Here is a 22,643-nt window from a genome sequence, read left to right as displayed (position 1 = left end):
AAAAAAAAAAAAAAAAAGAAAAAGAAAAGAAAAAAAAAGGTTAAAATGGTAAATTTTGTTAGGCATATTTTACTACAATTTAAGGAAAGAAATATAATGTGCAAAAATGCATCAATAAACATTTACCCTAATTAAAACAAAATGACTTACAGCTTAACTGCTACAAAAAAGCTTGCTTTCCCTAGCTATTCTCAATAATTCCTAGACAAAACCTAGGGAGTCTGTATGTGTGCATATATGTATGTTCATACAAATAAATTTTTATAAAGTCCATGATACTTATAGCTTTAATAATTAAAAGTTACATATCAGTAAATAAAATATTAAGACAGATTCATTAATGTTCAAGACAAGTACTTTCTGTAACTGTGAAACACATTCTCATTTCAAATTTAGGACAAAGAACATGCAAGTTAACCTCAGTACTCCCAGTCTTCAGTACACCTGAGATCATCTCCTGCTCTGGCTTTGACAACACATCTTCCTCCTGCCTAAACGGGCCCTCTCAGTCTTTTTGCTAAATCCTCTCCCCCTCTACACAACCTTTAAACATGGAGCTCCTCAAGATTCAGCCTTAGACCCCTTTATCTTCTCACTCTACATGTTTCTTCTAATGAGTTATCATGGCCTCGTATATCATCAATTTGTTGCTGACTCCTAAATTTAACTTTCTCATCCCAACATTTATATCAAATCCATATATACCTACTCGATATTTCACTTGGCTGTCTCACAGAAATTCAAACCCAATACTTGATTTCTCACACCAAATTTGATATTGGTTTTCTCCAGCTCCATATATATCTCGAGCACCCTAATGACTGAAACTTTAGGATTATCCTTAACACTCACAAAATTTCTAAATCAGATGCATCACTAAGATATTTTTACTCTACCTCCACAATTTATCTCAAACCCATCAATGTCTACCCATCCATACACCATTGTCACACTGAATTCTACTGGTCTCAGTACCCCCATTCTGACTCTTCTATCCTCCCATCCTCTATGCCGTTATCCACACATCTTTTTATCCTCCCACCCTCCAATCTATTACCTACTACTTAACATCGACTGGTGGTTTCTCAATGCCATTAGAACAAAACCCCTATCTTGAACACAGGCTATCAGACTCTGGAAGATCCTATTGACTTCTCCAGCCCTATCTCATGACTCTCAAGTGCCTACTCTGAGCCTCACCTGCTCTACCTTTATGCTCCACAGTCCCAACTAATGACCCCTTTAAGCTCCAAGTCACTGTAACTGATGATTTTGCTATTTAGAGCTTTGGACAATAGGAGTCAAGCTTTACCCAGAAGCATTCCTCAGAGTTTTGGACTCTTTGCCTCCCAAACTGGGCTAACAGGTTTTAAAAAGCTATTAGCTATTAGCATGCTACTGACTGCTTGTCAAAACTGAGCATCTGACCCACAGAGGGACACTGCATTCATTGACCAAATTGCTTTACTCAGGTATGTGAACCAGGAAGAGTCAAAGAAAGTAGCATCAGAAGACATTTTATATACATATATACACATATATATATATACATATCTATAATACACATGCACATAATAGACTTTTATTTTTATAGCAGTTTTAGGTTCACAGAAAAATTGAGCAGGAGGTACAAAGAGTTTCCATATACTCCCTGTCCCCACATGTGCAGAGGCTCCCCCACCATCAGCATCCCAAACCCATAGGTACATTTGTTATAATCAATGAACCTACATTGACACATCATTACCACTGGAAGTTCACAGTTTACATTACAGTTCACTCTTGCTACTACCATACATTCTATGGGTTTAGACATATGCCCATCATTTTGGTATTACACAGACTAATACTAATACTGCTGTGAAAATCATGTGTTTTACCTATTCATCCCTCCCTTTTCTCTAACCTCTGACAACCATTATCTTTTATTGTCTCCAGTTTTGCCTTTTCCAGAAGGTCATATACTTGAAATCATACAGCATGTAGCCTTTTCAGATTGGCTCCTTTCACTTCGTAATATGCATTTAAGGTTCCTTCAAGTCTTTTCATAGCTTGATAGCTCCTTTCCTTTTAGTGCTAAATTATATTCTGTCTGGATGTACCATAGGTTATTCATCCATTCACCTACTGAAAGACATCTTGGTTGCTTCCAAGTTTTGACCTTTGTGACTAAAGCTGCTATAAACATCCATATGCAGGTATCTGTGTGGACATAAGTTTTTCAGCTTCCTTGGGTAAATGCCAAGGAGTGCAACTACTGGAGGGTATGGTAAGATATGTGTGGTTTTGTAAGAAACTGCCAAACTCTCTTCCAAAGTGGCTGTACCATTTGCATCTCCACCAGCAACAAATGAGAGTTCCTGTTGCTCCACAACCTTGCCAGCATTTGGTGCTGTCAGTGTTTTGGGCTTTCGCCATTCTAACAGATATGTAGCAGTATCTCATTATTGTTTTAATTATTATTTCTCTGATGACATATGATATGGAATATCTTTTCATATGCTTATTTGCCATCTGTATGATTTCTTTTGATGAGTTGTCTGTTCAGATCTTTCACCTACATGTTAATCGAGTTGTTCATTTTCAAGCCTTTTCAAGCCAATTTTTGAGAAGCCTGCTCCAATCCTCAATAATACCAGATGCCTGTAGACAGCAGAAGGTGTAGAATCTTCATCAAATATGTTGTTGATTCTAGTTTGTCACATCAAAGAAAGGGTCCTTACCATGGGCAGTCTTGGAGGTCCCGGGCAGAGGAAGCCAGAAGTCATATTCCGTTACTTCCTCCTCAAGGGTGTCAGGGAGGTGTGGGCCTTGGTCTGAGTAGCATGCCCTCAGGTCAGAAGGGACTGTGCCTGGAATCTGGGTGAATATCCAGAGTGAGGGCTGAGGGGGCTTCTCACTCTGACAAAGAAAGGATGCCACCCCTGCCTGGGCCTACCCAGGACTGACAGCAAAAATGGAGCTCCATGGGGTCCCTTGGTCTGGGCAGGTAGTCCCCTCAGAACACATTTGGGGTTTTTACCTTGGCTTCTGACTCCACCTGAGCCTCCTCTCTGCCTACATAACTCACCCGATTAACCTCCCTGAGAACCCAAAGGAGAAACCAAGGGGCACCTCATCAGGTGACCACTGGCCAGAGACTCCCAGGCTGACAGCAGGGGTGGGGCTCTGTGGGTTAGATTTGCAGATGACCCAGACTTCTTATTTCAACCTATTTTTTTTTCTTACTGTGGCACATGAGCAGATGAAATTCACACATTAACATTAGCAGACAAGATTCACATATTGTTATAAAATAAAAATTCACAAATCTGATTATTCTAGGTTTTAATGTAACCAAGTAATTTTTTTCAGAAAGTCAAGTCAAATACAGTAGCTTATTATTTGATGACTTTCAAAAAAATTATTTATAAGCACTGAGTAGCAAAATCAGCCATTTAAACATTTTAAAGTCATTTTATAAGAAAAAATGCTTAAGTGTACCTAAGGTAATTTTAAAAATTGAACATTGTTTTTTTTAGTTTTTCCCCCAAAACTTCAAGAATGTATTATAAAGAATAAACGCAAACAGTACTTATTTTGGTTTTGCTATAAGATACAGATTTTAAAGTTTATGAACTTGTTATTAATGTAAGTAGCATTATTATGTTTCATTTGTAATTCATCTGTGTTATCACTATTGTGTACCTCTAAGAGAAAAGTCCCTGACATCAATCTTGTTCTCCTACACTCATATATGATATCTAAATAAATGACCACTTGTACTTTCTTCATCTATTCTTGCCTTTTTGTTAAAATTTTATTTATTTGTTAAGCTGTAGGAAATGACTAAAAAAAAATCACAGCTCAGCACTTTAGTGTATCAGAAGTCTTTGTAACTGGCGTCTACTTAACTAACCTGCCAGATCAACCTTTGCTCTGTGTTCCCTCTGCAACACACAGTGTGTGACATCTGTGCACCCATAATGCTCTTGGCTAGTGGTGCTCCCTGCAGCCTTACACTACAAGAAGTTGAGCATCATGCTTACCAGAGGTTATCTAGGTCCCAAACATGTTTGCCAGTTGCAGTTTCAACTGGAAGTAGTTTATTAGTTTCTATTATGAGTAATGAAGTACCATACCCTAGCAACTTAAAAACAACACACATTTGTTGCCTCAAAGTTTCTGTGGCTCAGGATTCCAAGCATGACTTAAATGGGTGCTCTGCTCAGATCTCATAAAGCTGCAATCAAGGTGCTGTCCAGGATGGTTCTTATCTGTATACATGACTAGGGAAGAATCTACTTCTGAGCTAACCCAGGTTACTGGCAGAATTCATTTCTTTTCAGTCGTTAGTACTGAGGACCCTGGCTTCTTGGTGGCTGTCAGCTAGGGGCCACCCTTATCTCTTAGAGACTGTCCATAGGTCTTTGCCAAGTGGACCTCTCCAACATGGCCATTTATTTTCCCATGACAGCAAGTATAGTCTCTAGAGCAAGTCTGCTAGCAAGACAGTCTTAGATAATATAATATAATCACAAGAGTGAAATTCCATCACCTTTTCTCTATCACATTGGTTAGAAGCAAGTCATAGGTTCTGTTCACAATCAAGGGGAAGGGATTATGCAAAAGTGTGAACACCAGAAGGCTGGAATCACGGGGGTTGCCTCAAAGTATATCTAACACAAATTTTTACATAAACCAATGAAGTACATGTCTGTTGTTTAACAAAACAAACCAAACTGAATACTTTGGAAATACTAGATACTGCTGTCCAACTAGATGTGAGCAAGATAAATGCAAAAGATTAAAATAAAATCTAGGCTTCTACTCTCAGACTGCTATCCGAGTATCATTCAATTCTCTCAGTTAAAACAAAACAAAACTGGAAATAGTAGGAAGTGTATTATGAATTTATGAGTATGATCTGTACAAGTTAAATAAAGCAGAATGACAATCGACAGACCCAAACTCAAAAAAAAAAAAAAAAAACCAAACTCAAAAAAAAAAAAAAAGCTTTGGCCCTACATGAAAAGATTAATCAATGGATATACACGAGTGTGTATAATTGAAGTGCTAAATGTTTATGTAATTTTTACTAATTCCTCACTTTAACCTGCTTTTTTCAATTAACAGTTCCTTATTGCACTATGAAAGAGGGGTTTTACTTTACTCTCTAATTGGCATAGAATCTCCTGTGTACTAGGAAGTGTGGCCCATTAAGCTACAACCTAAGCCGTGCTGGTTTCTGAATTCTAACTCCTCTTCTTTCTCTTGTCTTGAAAAAGCACATCAAATTACAAAATACTGAGGACAACACTGTTATATGAATAATCTTGAATTTACTTCAGTTAATTTTTATGAAATTTGGTAGTTTTATCTTAGAATCAGCTGGGACACATCTCAAAACTAACGGAAACACTGATGTTTCCTGGCAGCTCCATGTTTCAGGACAACTAATCTAAAGAAATAGGCAGGCAGCATATTCTTCAGCTATTCCTCCAAAAGTACTGGGGTGGTTTTTTGTTGTTGATGTGTATTTAATTATCATAAGTTGGGCTTTTGACTGCAATGAATTTATAAATTTAATCCCTGACTGATACCTGGAGTATAGTTATTCTATTCTACAAAGAACAGAAATGAGCTGAGGGATAAGATTAAAACCATTTTGTGAAAACTGGGGCATCTAACAAAAACAGCACCTAAACAGAAGGCCACTCCACTTCCATCTGGAGACGAAGCAAGAAAAAGAATTGTAGACAGAGCCAAAGTTCTAATCAGAATTTTAACTGGAATTTTTAATTCCAATTAAAACAACAATGCACAGTCACTGGGTTCCTACATCTCAAAGATGTGTTGAGTATACTATTCAATCCTTAGTTTCCTCTACTTCAGCAGTTTTGCACAAGGAGAGAGAAAATAACACAGCTATAACAAGAAGACGTGTGTGGGTGTGTGTTGACTAAAAATAATAGGCAGTTGTGGAAGAATGGTTGTTGTTAAGAGTATTAGGATGTTTTACATGGTATATTGAGTAAGGATAATGGAATACCAGATTCCTACCCCATCAATCATCTCTCCTCCCGAAGAAGCACTTGAAATGTCAGCTGAATTTGGATCCCTAACTGTTAGGAAATGAACTGTGTCCCTGCTGAATTCTTATGTTGAATCCCTAATGCCCAATGTGACTGTACTTGGAGACAGGGGCTTCAAGGAGCTAATTAAGGTTAAATGAGGTCAGAAGGGTGGGGTTCCAATCCAATATGACTGGTGTCCCTCTAAGAAGAAGAAATATCAGGGATGAACTGGTCATGTGCAGGCCAAGGAGAAAGACCTCAGGAGAAACCAAACCTGCCTATGCCTTCATCTTCAATTTCCAGACTCTAGAAAAGTGAGAAAATGTCTGTTGTTTAAGTCACCCAGTCTGTGGTATTTTGTGATGGCCGGACTAGTAGCCTAATAAGATAATCCTCCAAATACAGAGAATTTTGGCCACCTGAAAAGTACCACACGGGCTCAGCAAAGGTCTAAGATATCTCTTCCTCTCCAGGTCTCCCCTCACCCCCTAACTCTTTATTTTCCAGTTGGTTGCATGAAAGAAAGAGACTGAAGCTAATGGCAGAGTTTTCTGCATAAGCTGCATGAGGCAAAAGGAAGCACAGACAGGGAGAGGCAGAGCCACATATACATGTGTGATCTTTTAACCCAGAGCAGATCCTCACCAGCAAGGGTACCAATCTTATCACTTCTTTGGGTAAATAGAGAGAGCCGAGTGGACATTTAGACCATGAAAATCAGTTTGCTCTGAAACAGAGAGTTATTCTTTAAAAAGTTAATTACTGTGTCATATGCTCTAGGTATAAGTATGGAAAATAAGATATTTTTAAGAATATTAGTGCCATGCTACTATTTGAGTTTGATTTTAATTTTCAGTTCTTTTCCTTTCTCATTTTCAAACTGTCATGTTACAATGTTGCTAGCAAATATAAATTTAGTAAGAGAACTCTGAGTTTACTATTCCCCTTCAAACTTACTGTTTCAGGTTTATGGTGGGCTGGAAGTTGAGGCCAGACATTGCTAGATTTGTGTGTTAAATTCGGGCAATAAGCCAGGAGTGAAAGCCCGAGATGTGTCATCTATGTCACAGCTATTCTAGTTGTTCAGAGGCCTTTATTGTTTCTTTCTTGGCTCTTGGCTTTGTTCCAGATAACTAAAGTTAGTAAACAATCTTCAATTCTTTGGAGATATTTACTCTTCAGTTGCGTCTTTGCTGGCTAGAGCTTAGGTCAGGATTAGCCAAACTCCGTTAGTGTCCATCAATATTTGCCTCAATTATGTGCATTTTCCTTTTCTCAACTGTGCTTTTTTCCTTCCTATCTCTTCCATTCCTCTGCTTGTACTCTTTTTGTGATGATGAAAAAGTCTGTTATTTTTAAAACTAGCCAACTGGACATGGCTTAGACAATTGTCATTCTAGTTACATCCAAAGTGTCATAGTCAGGGGCCAGGCAAATGCACATGGCCTTCTCTCCAACGGACCTGCTCACTGGTCTGATGAAGTTGCCCTTCATCTCATCAGTGTCATGGGTCTTCTGCATTGTTTGCATGATCTTGAGGCAGATGGAGGACACCGTGGTCATTGGGAACTTCACAAAGGCAGTGCTTGAGCTTACTCTTCCTGTGAGAGCTCCTCCAGGCTGTCTTTAGAGTCACAGTAAACTGGGCTAGTAGAAGGCTGGCATACAGATCTTGTGCCTTTCAACACAGCCTTCTTTACCCTTCAAGGATTTTGCTTTGATTTGGGTTTTAGGAGGGATAGGAACCCTTCTTTGCCTTCATTGCAATCTTTACAAAAATTCTATCAGTATTTTTTGCAGTTTACTGGCCTATTAATGTAAAGTATGGGTGCAGTTTTACCCTGCAGGTGACATGCAGTTCCAAGAGACTGCTAGGTCCTTGTCTAGACTATCTCAGAAGTGCCATGTATTGAAGGATTATGTATATATATGTTTTTATCTATGTTAACAGAATCCTAAAGATTAAACTTTCAGCTTTTTAAATTCTAGGATCATGATGTCATTTTTTTGCTTTTAGACATCTCATTGAGATGTCAAGTATTTTATAAAATTATTACTAGCAGCACTGTAACAATTTAAGCTAACTTCTTAAGGTCTTCCTATGAAATAGGAGCACAGAATGAGATCTGAATATATATTAGATGATTTATAACTAAAACAGTAAAATGATTATTCAGTATTTCTTTATAAACTTGATAACTTACAATTATTTATTAGAAGGAAATATTCTATAAATGATAGCCTGTCAGTTTCCCAAAGTTTTGTCTTCACATAGGTAGACTGTAAGATTCTTAAAAGGAGATTATAAATCTTACAATTTCTTATGAACTAGTACCAATTTCATATAACCTTAATCTCTCCTAAGTTCCTGCACAGCTTTGGGTATAAGTTGGTGCTCAGTAAAAGTAATTGTTGGAGATACGAAGTTAAATAATTTCAGAAAGAAGATATTAAAAGTAGACTACATTTGAAAAGATGGCCAATCTCATTAAAAATCACGGAAATTAAAATTAAAACTAGATACAACTTCACACCAATAAAGGTTGGCAAAAATTTTTAAACATGGTAACATAAAGTGCTGACAAGAATGCAGAGCAGCAGTAAATCTCATACAGTGTTGGCTTAAGTAGAATTGGTACAACTACATCGGAGAGCAATTTGACATTATCTAGTAAAGCTGAGCCTATGCATGCCCTTCAACCCAGCAGTTCTACTGGGGATATCCCTCTATACATCTTCTCAAAAAGATATACACAATAACAGCCATTCATTACCTGTACAGTAAAAATAAATAGTTAATAAAATCCACTAAGAGGAAAATAAGTAGAGGTAGTATATTAAGAAGAAAATGGATAAGCCATACATGGTATATTCATACAATGGGATCCAACAATAGTAGTGAAAAATAAATGAACAAGGCGGAGCACAGTGGCTCATACTCGTAATCCCAGCACATTGGGAAGCCAAGGTAAATGGACTACCTGAGGTCAGGAGTTCAAGATCAGCCTAGCCCACATGGTGAAACCCCACCTCTACTAAACATGCAACATATTAGTTGGGTGTGGTGGCAGGCGCCTGTAATCCCAGCTACTCGGGAGGCTGAGAATCACCTGAACCTGGGAGGCGGAGGTTGCAGTGAGTCAAGCTCATGCCATTGCACTCCTGTCTGGGCAACAAGCGTGAAACTCCATCTCAAAATAAATAAGACTATATTGCTAGCATGAATAAACCATAAGACAATGTTAAATGAAAAAATCACATTACAGAATGACAGGAAATTTTAAAATAACTAATATACTGTATTTTAAGTACAAACAATCATATGTTAAAAAAAAAAAAGTTTTTAAAAATTTGAATGGGAATAAGAAAGACCAAATTTCAGAATAGTAGCTATCTCTAGGTAGGAAAAGACCAGACTGGAACCAAGAAACATGGGGCTTCAACTATATCTGTGATGTTTTATTTCTTTAAAAAGAATAGAACAAAACATTTTTGTGCAAAAAATAAATATCATGAGAAAGCAACTTTTTTAAAATGGGGAAAGACATTTTGAAGTTCCCATCCAAAGTTAAAAATAGTTTATTATATCAACAAACTGCCAAGCTTAGAAAAACATGAAAATATGACTCTTAAAATAACTAAATAAGACTATGACTTTTAAAACAGCCAGATGGTTAGTCTAAACTTCATAGGTGATTTAAAGACTCTTAGCCTCCTCCATTTCCCTCAAGAGAAAATTCTGCCACTGTGACTTCAGTATATCTTAAGTAGCTTCTTGAGAATGTAGAAATGGATGCTTTGCAGCTATTAAAAACCAAGCAATTAGAATAGAGGTTTTTGAGTTACAGGAAGAATACAGGCATCAAAACAAAACATCAAAAACAAAAAGCATCAACAAACAAATCAACAAAATGACTACCAAAACCAAAACAAATAAAAACAAAAGTGTTATTTATAAACAATCCTTTGTTATGAGTGCTTGATTTTATGGAGGTTAAGTGGATTTTAACACTGTTAAGGGGAATAGGAAAGGATTCCCTGAAGAAGTGACTCTAGGCTGAAATGGGAGGAATGAGTAAGGACTCATTAAGGGAAGTGGGGAGATAAGCCTTACCCAGAAGGTGGGAGAAAGTTGAAAGGGCCTGGTGATGAAATAAAGAGCATAAATAGGAGCAGATGAAAATCACTAAGGCTGCAGGATGAGGAGCGTGAGGAGAAACTATGGGGAATTCATGGTCCATGGGGTGAAAAAGGAAGGTAGGACCTTTACACTATGTTAATGAATTTGATTTTGGACTACAAACAATAAAATGCCATCTAAAAATTTAAACAAAGGGATAGCATATTCACAGACATATTTTACATCCTTGATGACTTTTAAACTCTATGTATTACTTTTTAAATTCTCTCTCTCTCTCTCTCTCTCTCTCTCTCTCTCTGTGTGTGTGTGTGTGTGTGTGTGTGTATGTATGTATGTAAAGGGGATACAGTTAGAAGGCTAGAAGAAGATAAAGTGACTTTGTCTAAACTGGTCATGATGGAGAAAGATAAAAGCAGACGTTTTCAAAAGAGATATAAGAAATAAAATCAGCAAGACTAAAAAGAAAATTCCCAAGTCACAATCATAGATTGACTAGAAAATGAATAAGCATTAGGTAATGTTTTGGATAATTCTCAAGACATTCAGAGTGATTACTGAATCTAATCTTAAAGAGATGTGTCTCCCTGAAGATTATGTATGGCTGTCAAATTCTAGGTTGTTGGGCTTATTACACTCAAAATGTGAAAGACTGGAAGTTCTAATTTGAGAGATATTAGCAAATAGATTTTTAATATACTCTTTGGATATGCTTGCTCTGGAAGGTATTTTTCATATCTGGATGCACATCTGTATGTTAAACATGCCTAATCATATGTCATTGAGTCCTTTCTCCAGTAATTAAATAGGGCTAACAAGGCTTAGAAAAGTCAGATTTTTGGTCAGTAAACTGCGTTTGTTCTTCTCAACAAATCTGGTGATCACATCCTCAACATTTAAACTGTTGATATTTTAGCTAAATATCGATATTACTGGCATCACCTTTAAAAAACTTGTTTAAACAGCTTTTCCCTCAAAATCCTAATATTTCAGTGTGAAAAGTATACTTCCCACCAATTCTTCATATGATTTTATGTTAAACCCTGTTTTCAGTATTTTGTCCAAAACCAAATCAAAATTAGAAATATGTTGCTGACCACGAATTTCATGGAGAATGAAACAGTGAGTAACTTGGTTTTAGGCATAATTTTAATTTATTCACATGGCAGTATCATTCCTTGCAGAATTATCCCTACCTTTAACTAACCTCAAAAAAGCTCTAGAAGTATTTCATCATTACTGATTAAAAGATAACTTATGCAGTCTACATACCATTTCACAAAATAAGTATTCTCTTACCATTTAGGCTTTTGTTAGCCCATGTAAGAATTGGCCAAATTGTTCCTTAAATTGATCCACACACATGTGACAAGAACTGTATGAAAGAAGTACTCAGCAGATAAGTGATTCTGTTCAGCTATAAAGTGAAATAGGCTATATAGCATGTATAAGTGAGAGGAGCTGATATTTCAACATATATCCAAAAGCGGCATTTGTTTAAGGATTATTTCCAAAGAACTTCTGCTCTCTCCTTGATAGGAATATTTTTCAATAATTTTGTGATTGGTTTTACAAGTTTGGTTTTGATAATTTGCTAAAACATATTGAATTCTGAATATTGCTCCCATGGTTCTGTTCTCCTCTCTACCTTTAGTTACCAAATTATTCAACATGACAAAGATTATTTTGCAGATGTTCTGGAGAGGTCTTTGGCCTTTATTCGAAAGCTCACTAAAGTTTAAATGGCTTAGGCCACCATTTGACAACATTTTATATAACAGATAACAGACCAGTCATGAGTGGTAAATTGATTATTCATTTAATAAAGTCTATTTGTCAGGATTCAATTATTTAAATTTTTTAACTTCTTCCTGTTTGTGTAAAATCACTGTCATAACAAGGGATTCACATTCCACATAACTTTAATGCAGCAGTCATCTTTTATCTAATGACATATTCTGAGTTGTACTAAGTCTTGTTTTTCTTTTCATTACAGATTTTACTACTTAGGAAATCACTTCTGAACCACTTAACCACTTTTGTGAATTTGGAACATAATGTAACACAGTAAAACAATAGAAAATGTAAATTAATAAACAATACACAGAAGATACAAAAATGTTAGCAGAGATAAACTGCACCCTGGTGACTATAAGCTGAGATAGACTGACACAAAGTTTGTCATCTTTCCATAAATTGAATTGATGTGTCTGAGTTTCAAAACTAGTGATATTTCTGAGAAAATGATAACCTTACAACATTTCAAATTTATGAACAATGAAAAATACTGTTTCATTGTTTTGCTTTTCCTTCAACATTAGGAGGCTGCTTAAAAGAACCCCAGGAGGCCAGGCACAGCGGCTCATGTCTGTAATCTGAGCATTTTGGGAGACCCAGGTGGGTGGATCAAAAGGTCAGTAGATCAAAATCATGCTGGCCAACATGGTGAAACCCCGTTTCTACTAAAAATACAAAAAAAAAAATTAGCCGGGTGTGGTGGCCTGTACCTGTGAGTCCCAATTACTCAGGAAGTTGAGGCAGAAGAATCGCTTGAACCCAGGGAGCGGAGGGTGCAGTGAGTCAAGATCGAGCCACTGCACCCAGCCTGGGTGACAGAGCAAGACTTCGTCTCAAAAAAAAAAAAAAAAAGAACCCCAGGAATTACTAGTATGGTTCATGGACACTTTTATAAAATTCATTACTATATGAGGTAGGACTCATGCTTTGAAGAGGAAGAACTAAAACTAGCATCTACCTTAAATACTTTTTAACTATGAAAACTCATTAAATTGGATTCCATTAATTTAAAATATTTAACATAAATAATATGAGCATACTATGGGAACAACATTGAAGCCAAAGGTCCTTAACAATTCTAAAAAACCACTTTTAAGAAGTGTATTTTGGTAGTTTTAAGCAGTTGGTATACCAACTGTTTAGATTCTTTTATCTATCACTGATGCTTGCAAACGAAGGCTATAATTCCTATAAATATCTTATACACAGAAGAGGAGAGGGATCAGCTTAAATTCAGATCAAACCAGAACAAATTTAGCCAAACACTTCTAGAAGTGAGATTACAATGAATCCTTATTTCATATAAATGTGTGGTAATTACCTGTCTTTTAATGAGCATACCTAAGACATGGAAGCAAATTTTACTATTTTTTTTGATGGTAGGGAAAAATTGATTGTTTTATATTCCATTACTTATTTTTTAAGTCTGAATGACTGGGAGATACTACCAACTAAATGGAAAGGTCAAATGCTGAATGTTCTAAATACATGATAATTAATAAAGCCTTGTTATTTTTTTTCAGAACTTTTAACAGAAAGCAAATCTATGACCATACATGTAAATTATTTAAAAAAACAATCACACATACACAGCTTACTGGTTACATTTAGTGAGTCTTCATCTTTATTTTTATTTTCACAAGGTAAAGAGAACCAAATTGTATCATTTTTTATACGCTTATTTGGAAAAGCAATACTTTATCAACAAGATTAGTAGATTTTATAACAGAAATTACTCACATCAACAATTACATGTTTTAGTTATTCAGATAAATAAAGCAACATTCAGTTTCATGTTCACATATTTCAGTATGTACCACTTTGTTTATACAACCTTGGGTAAGACAGAGTAGGGGTCACATTACTGTGTATTCCAGCTAGCACAACAGGCCTGAGTAGTTCTAGATATCACTTAAAATCACTCAATTTGCCAGAATAATCCACAGCTAAATCCAGGAAAAGTGGAAAAGCTAGATGGGCCATGAACAGGGACACTGTGTAAAATTACACAGCCTGTGCATTTTAAATGGGTTCCTAGCACAGGGGCGGGCAAAGATATGTCCCATTGTGGTTCCAGCCCAGTAAAATACAGCATCTTTGCATAGTTAATTGGTTCAGGGAGGATGCCTTTTTGTCACTTACACAAATGTATCATGGTTACCAAAGAGATTGGTGCTAGAAGAAGAGACTTTCTCCCAGAAGAGATCCATAATACATTATTTCACATTCACAGAAAAAGAAGAATCCAGCAAAGCTTTCATGCTCTCACTGAGCAGAAATATCAGTATTATGAAAAGTTATACTGGTTGTCAAATTTTAAAAAGAATTTCCAGTAAGTACAAAGGCAGATTGCTAAGAACAAATCTGGCACTGAGCCAAATGAGAAGTTTGGATATCACAAACCTAAATTTTTAATTTAATGCTACAATTATAGCAGGTGTAAACACAGCTTACTAACAATTTCTTATACGATTCTTTCTGTTTTAGGAAGTCAAAGTCATTTGTGTCATATTTACAAATGTGACAATGGTCCCATTATATTCTAATATAAGTTACAATGTATATTCTCTCACTCTATACAAATTTATTATATATGGCATAAGTGTTAAAACATTTGCATCATTTTTAAAGTAGTAAAATATTCATTTGAGAAAATTTTCTCATTTGAGTAATTAATTAAGTAACATGAACAGCAATGGCTTGCTAAGACAATCCCCATCCTAACTGCTTTCTTTTCTATGCTCTTTCATATTTTCATCCTTTAATGAAACATTCTTATTTTTTACTGTGAGCTATCTGAAAGACTAGTAGTTCTTGTGGAAGAAGGAAGACCAGCAAATGAAGCAATAAAAGGAAACGTGACTATGAACAATATTAACTTTTAACTAGATAATTAAGAAGCTTACCAGCAAGGACTCTGGGCTTTATCTGAAAACTCAGAAAAGTTTAAATGACTTAGGCCACCATTTTATATAACAGTTAAGAAATCAGATACTATCAGTAAAAGGATTATTCATTTAATAAAGTCTAATTTTCAGAGGTCAATTCTGAATGCTTGAAAATAATTCAAAATATTTGAATATTTCAAATGCTTACAAGGTTGTATTCCATTGAATAGAATAGATAAATTCCTTTCATATGGTACATGTATTTAAGTAGCAGACAGTTTTCAAGCAACTACTTGGTAAGTCATAAACATTACATTTTATATCATGTCTTTTCTTCATATATTGATGAAATGTAGGATTGTACCTAATAGAAAATTTAAGATGACTAATTTTACAGAACATCATATATTAATGATAAAGTCACATTCTAATTACTTATTATTAAATTAATTAAATACCTTTTGTAGACTGGTAGGATTTAGCTGAGTTTTGTCTATTATTTTCACAGCAACCTAAAAAAAAGAATCATTAAACTCTATTTGAAAAATGCACATTTTAATGAATAAAACTTACAAAAAAAAAGAACTTTTGTTTCATTTCTAACTAGATATAATTTAGCTCTTTTTGAGTGCTCACATAATTAGATAGTAATGTTTTGATAATTTGGCAGTCTGAGAATATACTCCATTGACACAAGTCTTTAACCTTTTGATCCTGAGCCAATGAAATTAAAGCTTTGTTATTTCTTCTAAGTTTCCTCCTTTAGAGTAAAAATCATCCTGTATCTTAACCTTTTACTCATGATCTTGATAACCAACAATTATAGGGGGAAGTGGCTTGTAAACTTACAGTAAGTTAAATATTATGTGAATAAAAACGATTATGTTGTTAGAGAGACTGGATACCCAAGCTTACTTAAAGCAAACTGACAAAATGGATTTGAATATCTAAGGCTCTACCCAGTATAGCCTGTCTCTGGCTCCTGGGGTCAGAATAGACAGAAAGAATCAAATTCAATGGGAAATGACAATGATATTATATACAGAGCAAAGTGAAAACTTAATAAAAATATTTTCCTTGAGGTTTGTTTGCTTGTTGTTGTTGTTTTTGAGACAGTATCTCACTCTATTGCCAAGGCTGGAGTGCAGTGGTGCTATCACAGTTCACTGCAGCCTCGACCTCCTGGGCTCAAGTGATCCTCCCACCTCAGCCTCCCAAATAGCTGGGACACCACCACACCCAGCTAATTTTTGTATTTTTTGTAGAGCCGGAGTTTTACCATGTTGCCCAGGCTGGTCTTGAACTCCTGGCCTCAAGCAATTATGTTCACCTCAGCCTCCCAAAGTGCTGGGACTGCAGGCATGAGCCATTGCATTGGGCCTGATTAAGATTTTTAAAAATAATATCCTAATCAGATCTAGTAAACGTTAAACAACACAAATGTTATGTGTTTATTCAAATAAAGTCTTTAACCCTAGCAGACAGACACATATACACAATGCACATATGTATAAATATAGAAATTCTTACTATATAAATACATGTAACTTAAAACACATGAGATTTTAGAACTATAATTATCTTATTACCTGAGAAAATCACCTGTATAGAAATAACTTGTTCAATGTAGTCTCTAAACAAATACAAATTAGTAGGTGACTTTCTACATATTTATACCTAACTTATCTCAAGCATTAAGAACTTTTGTTCTGGGGGTTGGGCAGCAATGGCAATCAGAAATGTTCACAGAAATCATATAATGAAGGTCAGAATCTGAGGAAAGCTCATCCACAGCACAACTGATTTATAAGAGATAATAATATGTAGGAATGATTCTTTTCTAAACATTAAAAGGTCAACTTTTATGCCATGATAAACCTCTACCTATTAATGTTCCATTCACATACATCCCAGTGTTTACCCTATTGAAACTGTCATTTACTCCCAAACATGAGCTACAAGGAAGCTTTAACAAGACTCCAGAGAGGTCCAGGCAGATATTAAAAGGCACTGTGCAAACTTACCTCTCTACCAGTTAGAACGTGTCTTGCCAATTTCACTTTGGCAAAATTTCCCTTCCCTATTGTTTTTTGTAAACGGTAATTTCCAATGTGAGGCTGTTCATCTGTTGCTGACGTAATGGAGTTTCTACACCGGGGTATGTTCTGTCTGCTACTTGACTTGGTAGGCTGGATGTGTGGTTCAGTATATCCATCCACAGATGTATGCTAAGAAAAAGTTTACAAGATTTCATTGTTAATTAAATTATATTATAAAAGGACAAGTAAAAAGAGTACAAATAATTATCATTACCAATTTATCTTCAATAAAAATATATTGTACTACATCCTTTTAAAGTTTGAGCGTTCTATTTATAATTTCTTCTGGAATTCAGCTCCCTTTACCAGGCAGAGTATTATTGTTTAAAATGAAATATTCAGGCCAGGTGTGGTGGCTCACGCCTGTAATCCCAACACTTTGGGAGGCCAAGGCAGGCTGACCACTTGAGGTCAGGAGTTCGAGACCAGCCTGGCCAATACAGTGAAACCCCGTCTCTACTAAAAACACAAAAATTAGCTGGTTGTCGTGGCACATGTCTGTCATTCCAGTTACTCGGGAAGCTGAGGCAGGAGAATCGCTGCTTGAACCTGTGAGGCGGAAGTTGCAGTAAACCAAGATCACATCAGTGTACTCCAGCCTGGGTGACAGAGTGGGACTCCAACTCAAAAAAATAAAATATTCTACATGGTTTTAGGTATATGCTTTTGATTTAAAACTGTAAATAAATAGCCAGAAGCCTCACAAACCATTATTCCTACAAAGATGTTATCTCTTTAGGTTGTGACGACAGTATAGTTCAGGGCTGCTTCATTTAAAAGGCAGAATGTTTTTATTGCCAAGGCAACCTCATGAGTGTAAATCTCTTTCTCCAAACTAGCCCAGCCATTTGTCATGTTCTTGCTTCCATGTGCTGGGCATATAACTCAAAGAACTGACCAATCAGCAGCCTGCCTCAAGTATACCTGTAATTAATTCCTGCCTAACCCCCTCACCCAGCTTATTATGTCCAAGTGAAAGCTATCTATAGTCCTGCCTAGGTCCATAACCTATCCATTGCATCAGTGCTGTTCTTGAGGCAAAGATGCCACTTTGTCTCGTGATCTCACACTAACCTACAATTGCAATGGATAGCTGATCCTGTTCACCTATGGACTCAGCACCTAAATTCCCAGGTGAAGCTGCCTAACCAGCTCTGTTTCACCAGTTGTGATTATTCCTGTTCTTGTCTAGTTTTGTCTGCATTTTGACATACATAAAATTTCTAGCAGTTTTTGTGAAAATGTTGAATCACACATGATAAACATCTTTCTCTAGCTTCTTAAAAAATTGTTGAAGAGGAGTCAAGCAAATAACAAAGGAAAGGATACCTTTTGACTGGAAAATGACTAATTCAGTTATGTTGTCCCACCTATACAAGCAACAGCTTCCTAAAGAATTGTGATCTTTAAAGGCAATCCATTAAAGAGGAATCCATTTACCAATCTCATGCAAAGCATGATTCAAAGTCATTTTTTTATTTGTTACTACTTTTTAATTTTATGACAATTTTTAAAAACTCAGCTTAGGATTAAGGGTTTTTGCTGGGTCTTATCCATGCCTGCAGCCTCTGGCCTCATTCTGAGTTACATGATGCTTTGGTGTACTCTCACTGCAACCTGTACTTCCACGTATCACAGTATGCTTTCCATTGTACTATCATTATACATTTACTTGTCTGTCTCCCACCACCCTATTATAAACAATTTTAGGGCAGAGATGCTTTCTTTTCATCTTTATATACTCAACACATTACAGGTTACCAGATACATAAAGCGATAGTTTTCACAGTGTTATCCTTGGACCAACACCATCAGAATTATCTGAGAACTTGTTCAAAATGCAAATTTTCTGGTCTTGTTACAGACCTACTGAATATGAAACTCTGGGGGTAGGGTCCAGCAATCCATGTTTCAACAAGTTCTCCAGGTGATTCTGATGCATGCCAATATTTGAGAACTGCAATGAAAATGATGTAAAAAGGAGTAAAATATAAAGTTACTCACTGGCTCTTGGAGACTTTTCTATTATCTCGGTAGAAACAAGATATTTTAATTATAGTACTTAATTTCTAAGAGTTAACAGACTGCCATTATATTTCCTACAACTAGTGCTTCTTTACCTGAACTTGTTCTTCAGGGAATGCTGACTTCTCCAACCTTTAAGATGTTTTTTTTTTTTTTTTTGAGACAGGGTCTTGCTCTGTCACCCAGGCTGGAGTGCAGTGGCATGATCACTTCAGCCTCTTCAGTAGCTAGGACTGCAAGCGTGCACTGCTACCCCTGGCTACCTTTTTTAATTTTTTTTTTTTTTTTTTTGGAGAGATGGAGTCTCACCATGTTGGCCGAACTAGTCTCAAACTCCTGGGCTCAAGCAATCCTTCCACCTCAGCTTCGCAAAGCGCTGAGATACAGGCATGAGCCACCGCATCCAGCCATTCATCTTTTAAGATTAAATATGTGTATCTCCTCCACAAAGCTTTCTATGTCTTTTCACAGAGATGATTATTCCTCTTTTCTGTTACTACCTGTATACCCAATATATGCTTCAACTATTAGAACTCTCACACCACCTAATTATTTATCCGTGATCTGTGTTTACTGCTGATTTACAGTTCCTAAAGCCCCATAACTTAATATAGTATTAGGCACAAAGAAGGCTTTTGATATATACTAACGAAACTGAAGGGATTTAGGGTCCTTATACACCTAGTACCCTTAGAAAATGACTTCTGAGGAATGCGTCCATGCTGTCCAGATCTTTGATGCATATAAAAGCTATGCATTAAAATACTTGCGTTGTAACTCAGCTCCTAATGCTGGTTGTAGGCTATATGCTGATACAACACCACATTTTGACGGACTGTATTATTAACCCCAAATTTTCATACCCTTTGCCATGTAAGTTTTCCAGGACCCTCCCACTGAGGGAGGCGTATTTTCCCATCCTTTGGGTTCAGTCACATTATTGTTATTATTTTGGTCAATAGAATGAGTTAGAAATGATGGTATGCAAGTCCCAAGCTAGACTTCAAGAGGTCTTCCTGTGTCTCCACTTACTTCTGCCATCACTAGAAGTACTTGTCCAAGGTTGATACCAGAAGGATGATAAGAAATACATGGAGCAGAGTCACTCCCAGTTAAGCCAAGATTTAATCAACTGGCCCCCAGCTGACTCCAACTCATGAGAAATGATGAGTGGTTCTTGGTTTAAGCCACTGAGGTTGGGATGATTTGTTACATAGCAATGTCAGTACATATGTAATGCTACCACTATTTTTAAATTAAAAGGTAAACATAAGGGAAAAGATAGGGAAAAAACTTATGAACAATTAGAAGATTCTTATCAGACATGTTTAAATTTTAGCAGCATCTGGAAAGAAAGATGAGGGAGGGAGAGAGGGAGGGATGGAGGGATGGAGAGAGAAAGGGAGAGAAAGGAGCAATATATGGTCAATTCCCTAAGGAGAAACCTTTGATTGTAAACTGTATGGGGTCAGAATCTTTATTTTGCATCCCCATCACCAAGTATGGTGTAACATAGAGATCGGCAAAAGATTCTTGAGAAATCATACCCATGGGCCTATAGGCTGTAGTTGGTCAACCCCTGGTGTAACATGTCACATTTTGGGATACAGGTTTAAATTGTTTCTCAATGATTTTTTTTTTAAGATCTCCTAGCTCTCAACATTAAACATGATCATTTATACACAATACATTCATATGTCTTAAATAAAAAATCAGAATATACAGCATATATTTTATACTATACATTCTGATTATAAGATGTCCACCAAAACAAATATTTTCAAAAAAGTATATCTTTCGTTAGGATTGCTTCAGCATCACGTAGGAGACAACCTTTCCTTGGAAGCACTCTTTGAAGTACAGTTTGGGATAGCTGTTCTCACTCTTTCCTGATCTACAGCTTAATTCTCAAATAGAAAATGTGGCAAGAACATGAATTCAGCTCATGCTAGATTGAACAGTGAATTTAATTTAGAACTACCTCAACCCTAACGCTGTTAGATAGAAGAAATTATGTTAGCTCAATTATAGCATGTCTATGAGTTTTAATTTCTACCTTTAACCGAAAACACAAGTTCAAATCCTGTCTTTCTTTCTTCAAGTTTTCCCCTTAATCCAGTAGACCGTGAATTCCTTCATTCTTTCTATAACAGTGGCAATGTGACCCTAAAGCTTGCCCTGAGTGTGCAGTGTAGTCAAAGTAATCAGAGATAATGATTTCATTAGTTCTTCAATGCTGCATCCCATGAAGCACCAGACTCAAATTCCTGAGTAATAAGAGAATTTTCCCTGCCTTTAATACTGACTGAAATGATGTTCTTCTACTCACTAGCTATAAATTTGCTTGGTGACTGAATATTCAAATGCTCCTGAAAAGTTGGACCACATATTAGACCTGAAGGTAGGCTGTCACAACACTGCTCTCAGGACTTTGGAATATGCTATTTTTGTATACCACGCCACCCTATGGCCAAGTGATATTAGCACCAATATAGGTGATCACAATTTAGAAACAATAACCAAACTTTCATTTCTCAAAGTCATTTTATTAAAGGAGTAGGGAAGTTCTGCTTCCAACAAAGAATAAATAGCTTGTATCTAGCTAAACCTATCAGCAGACAAAAAAATATAATCTGTAGACAAAATATTAAAAACAATTGTTTGAAGGCTCTCAAGAGCCACATAAAAGTAGGCAAAGTCTAAAGGGGAGTTGATCCTTGAATGAAGAAAAATTTCAGTGTAAAATTTGGGTTGTTATAGTTTCTAGCTGGGGGCAAATTCTGGCCTACCTAGCTCCATGTGACTTAAATTCAGGCAGATAAAAACCATTTTATCAGCTAAAGGAGTCTGAGGATAGGTTTGGGAGCTAACAAAATGGCTGGAACGTAAGAGAGGAAACCTTGGGAAAAAATGAAGTCATGGAGAAGAAAAATGAAATCTGTATATTAATTACAGGTGTTTTGCTAAGTCCCAAACTATGTATAAGCAAGCGAACCTCCAAGGAACATATTAAAACAAGATGGTTAGAAGTGTAAGTTAGTAAAGTAGATACTTGACCTGTTGCCCTCCACAAGGGAGGCTGAATTTGAAGTTTGAGTTGAACCAAATTAACTGTCTGCTAAAGCAAAAATCAACACTTCAGAAAATAATTAAATTCAGAGTCTCTGCAGAGTATCAATAAATATGTCCAGTATATAAGTAAAACTTACTAGACACATGAAGGAACAAATATGATTCATTGTCAAGAGAAACAATGGTCAACAGAAACAGACCCAAAGATGACCTAGAAGGCAAGAACTTTAAAGCAGATATTATAAATACATTTTTTAAAATAGAGGAAAATATGGTTAGAAAGAATAAGTAGGGCTGTGTGTGGTGCCTCACACCTGTAATCTCAGCACTTTGGGAGGCCAAGGCAGGTGGATCACGAGGTCGGGAGATCGAGACCATCCTGGCCAACATGATGAAACACCATCTTTACTACAATACAGAAAAAATTAGCCAGGCGTAATGGTGTGTGCCTGTAGTCCCAGCTACTCAGAAGGCTGAGGCAGGGTAATCACTTGAACCTGGGTGGCAGAAGATGCTGTGAGCTGAGATTGTGCCACTGCACTATAGCCTAGGCGACAGAGCATCAACA

General features: G+C 36.4%; 1 protein-coding gene across 11 annotated transcripts in view; it reads right to left on the bottom strand.

The window, feature by feature from the left end:
- MARK1 (microtubule affinity regulating kinase 1) overlaps positions 1–22,643 on the bottom strand; it is a 127,118-nt gene that overhangs the window by 59,556 nt on the left and 44,919 nt on the right. For all 11 annotated transcript variants that reach the window (XM_017526335.2, XM_017526337.2, XM_017526336.2 and 8 more), the window contains exons 2-3: positions 16,904–17,107; positions 15,338–15,391 (exon numbers count right to left, since the gene is read on the bottom strand). In XM_017526335.2, the coding sequence (XP_017381824.1) occupies positions 15,338–15,391; positions 16,904–17,107 (258 nt within the window). The remainder of the gene's footprint in view (positions 1–15,337; positions 15,392–16,903; positions 17,108–22,643) is intronic.

This window comes from Cebus imitator, unplaced genomic scaffold (genome assembly GCF_001604975.1).
Source record: "Cebus imitator isolate Cc_AM_T3 unplaced genomic scaffold, Cebus_imitator-1.0 Scaffold42, whole genome shotgun sequence".
Taxonomy (NCBI): Eukaryota; Metazoa; Chordata; class Mammalia; order Primates; family Cebidae; genus Cebus; species Cebus imitator.
The sequence above is the reverse complement of the archived record's forward strand: the minus strand, read 5'-3'. Positions and strand labels throughout refer to the sequence as shown.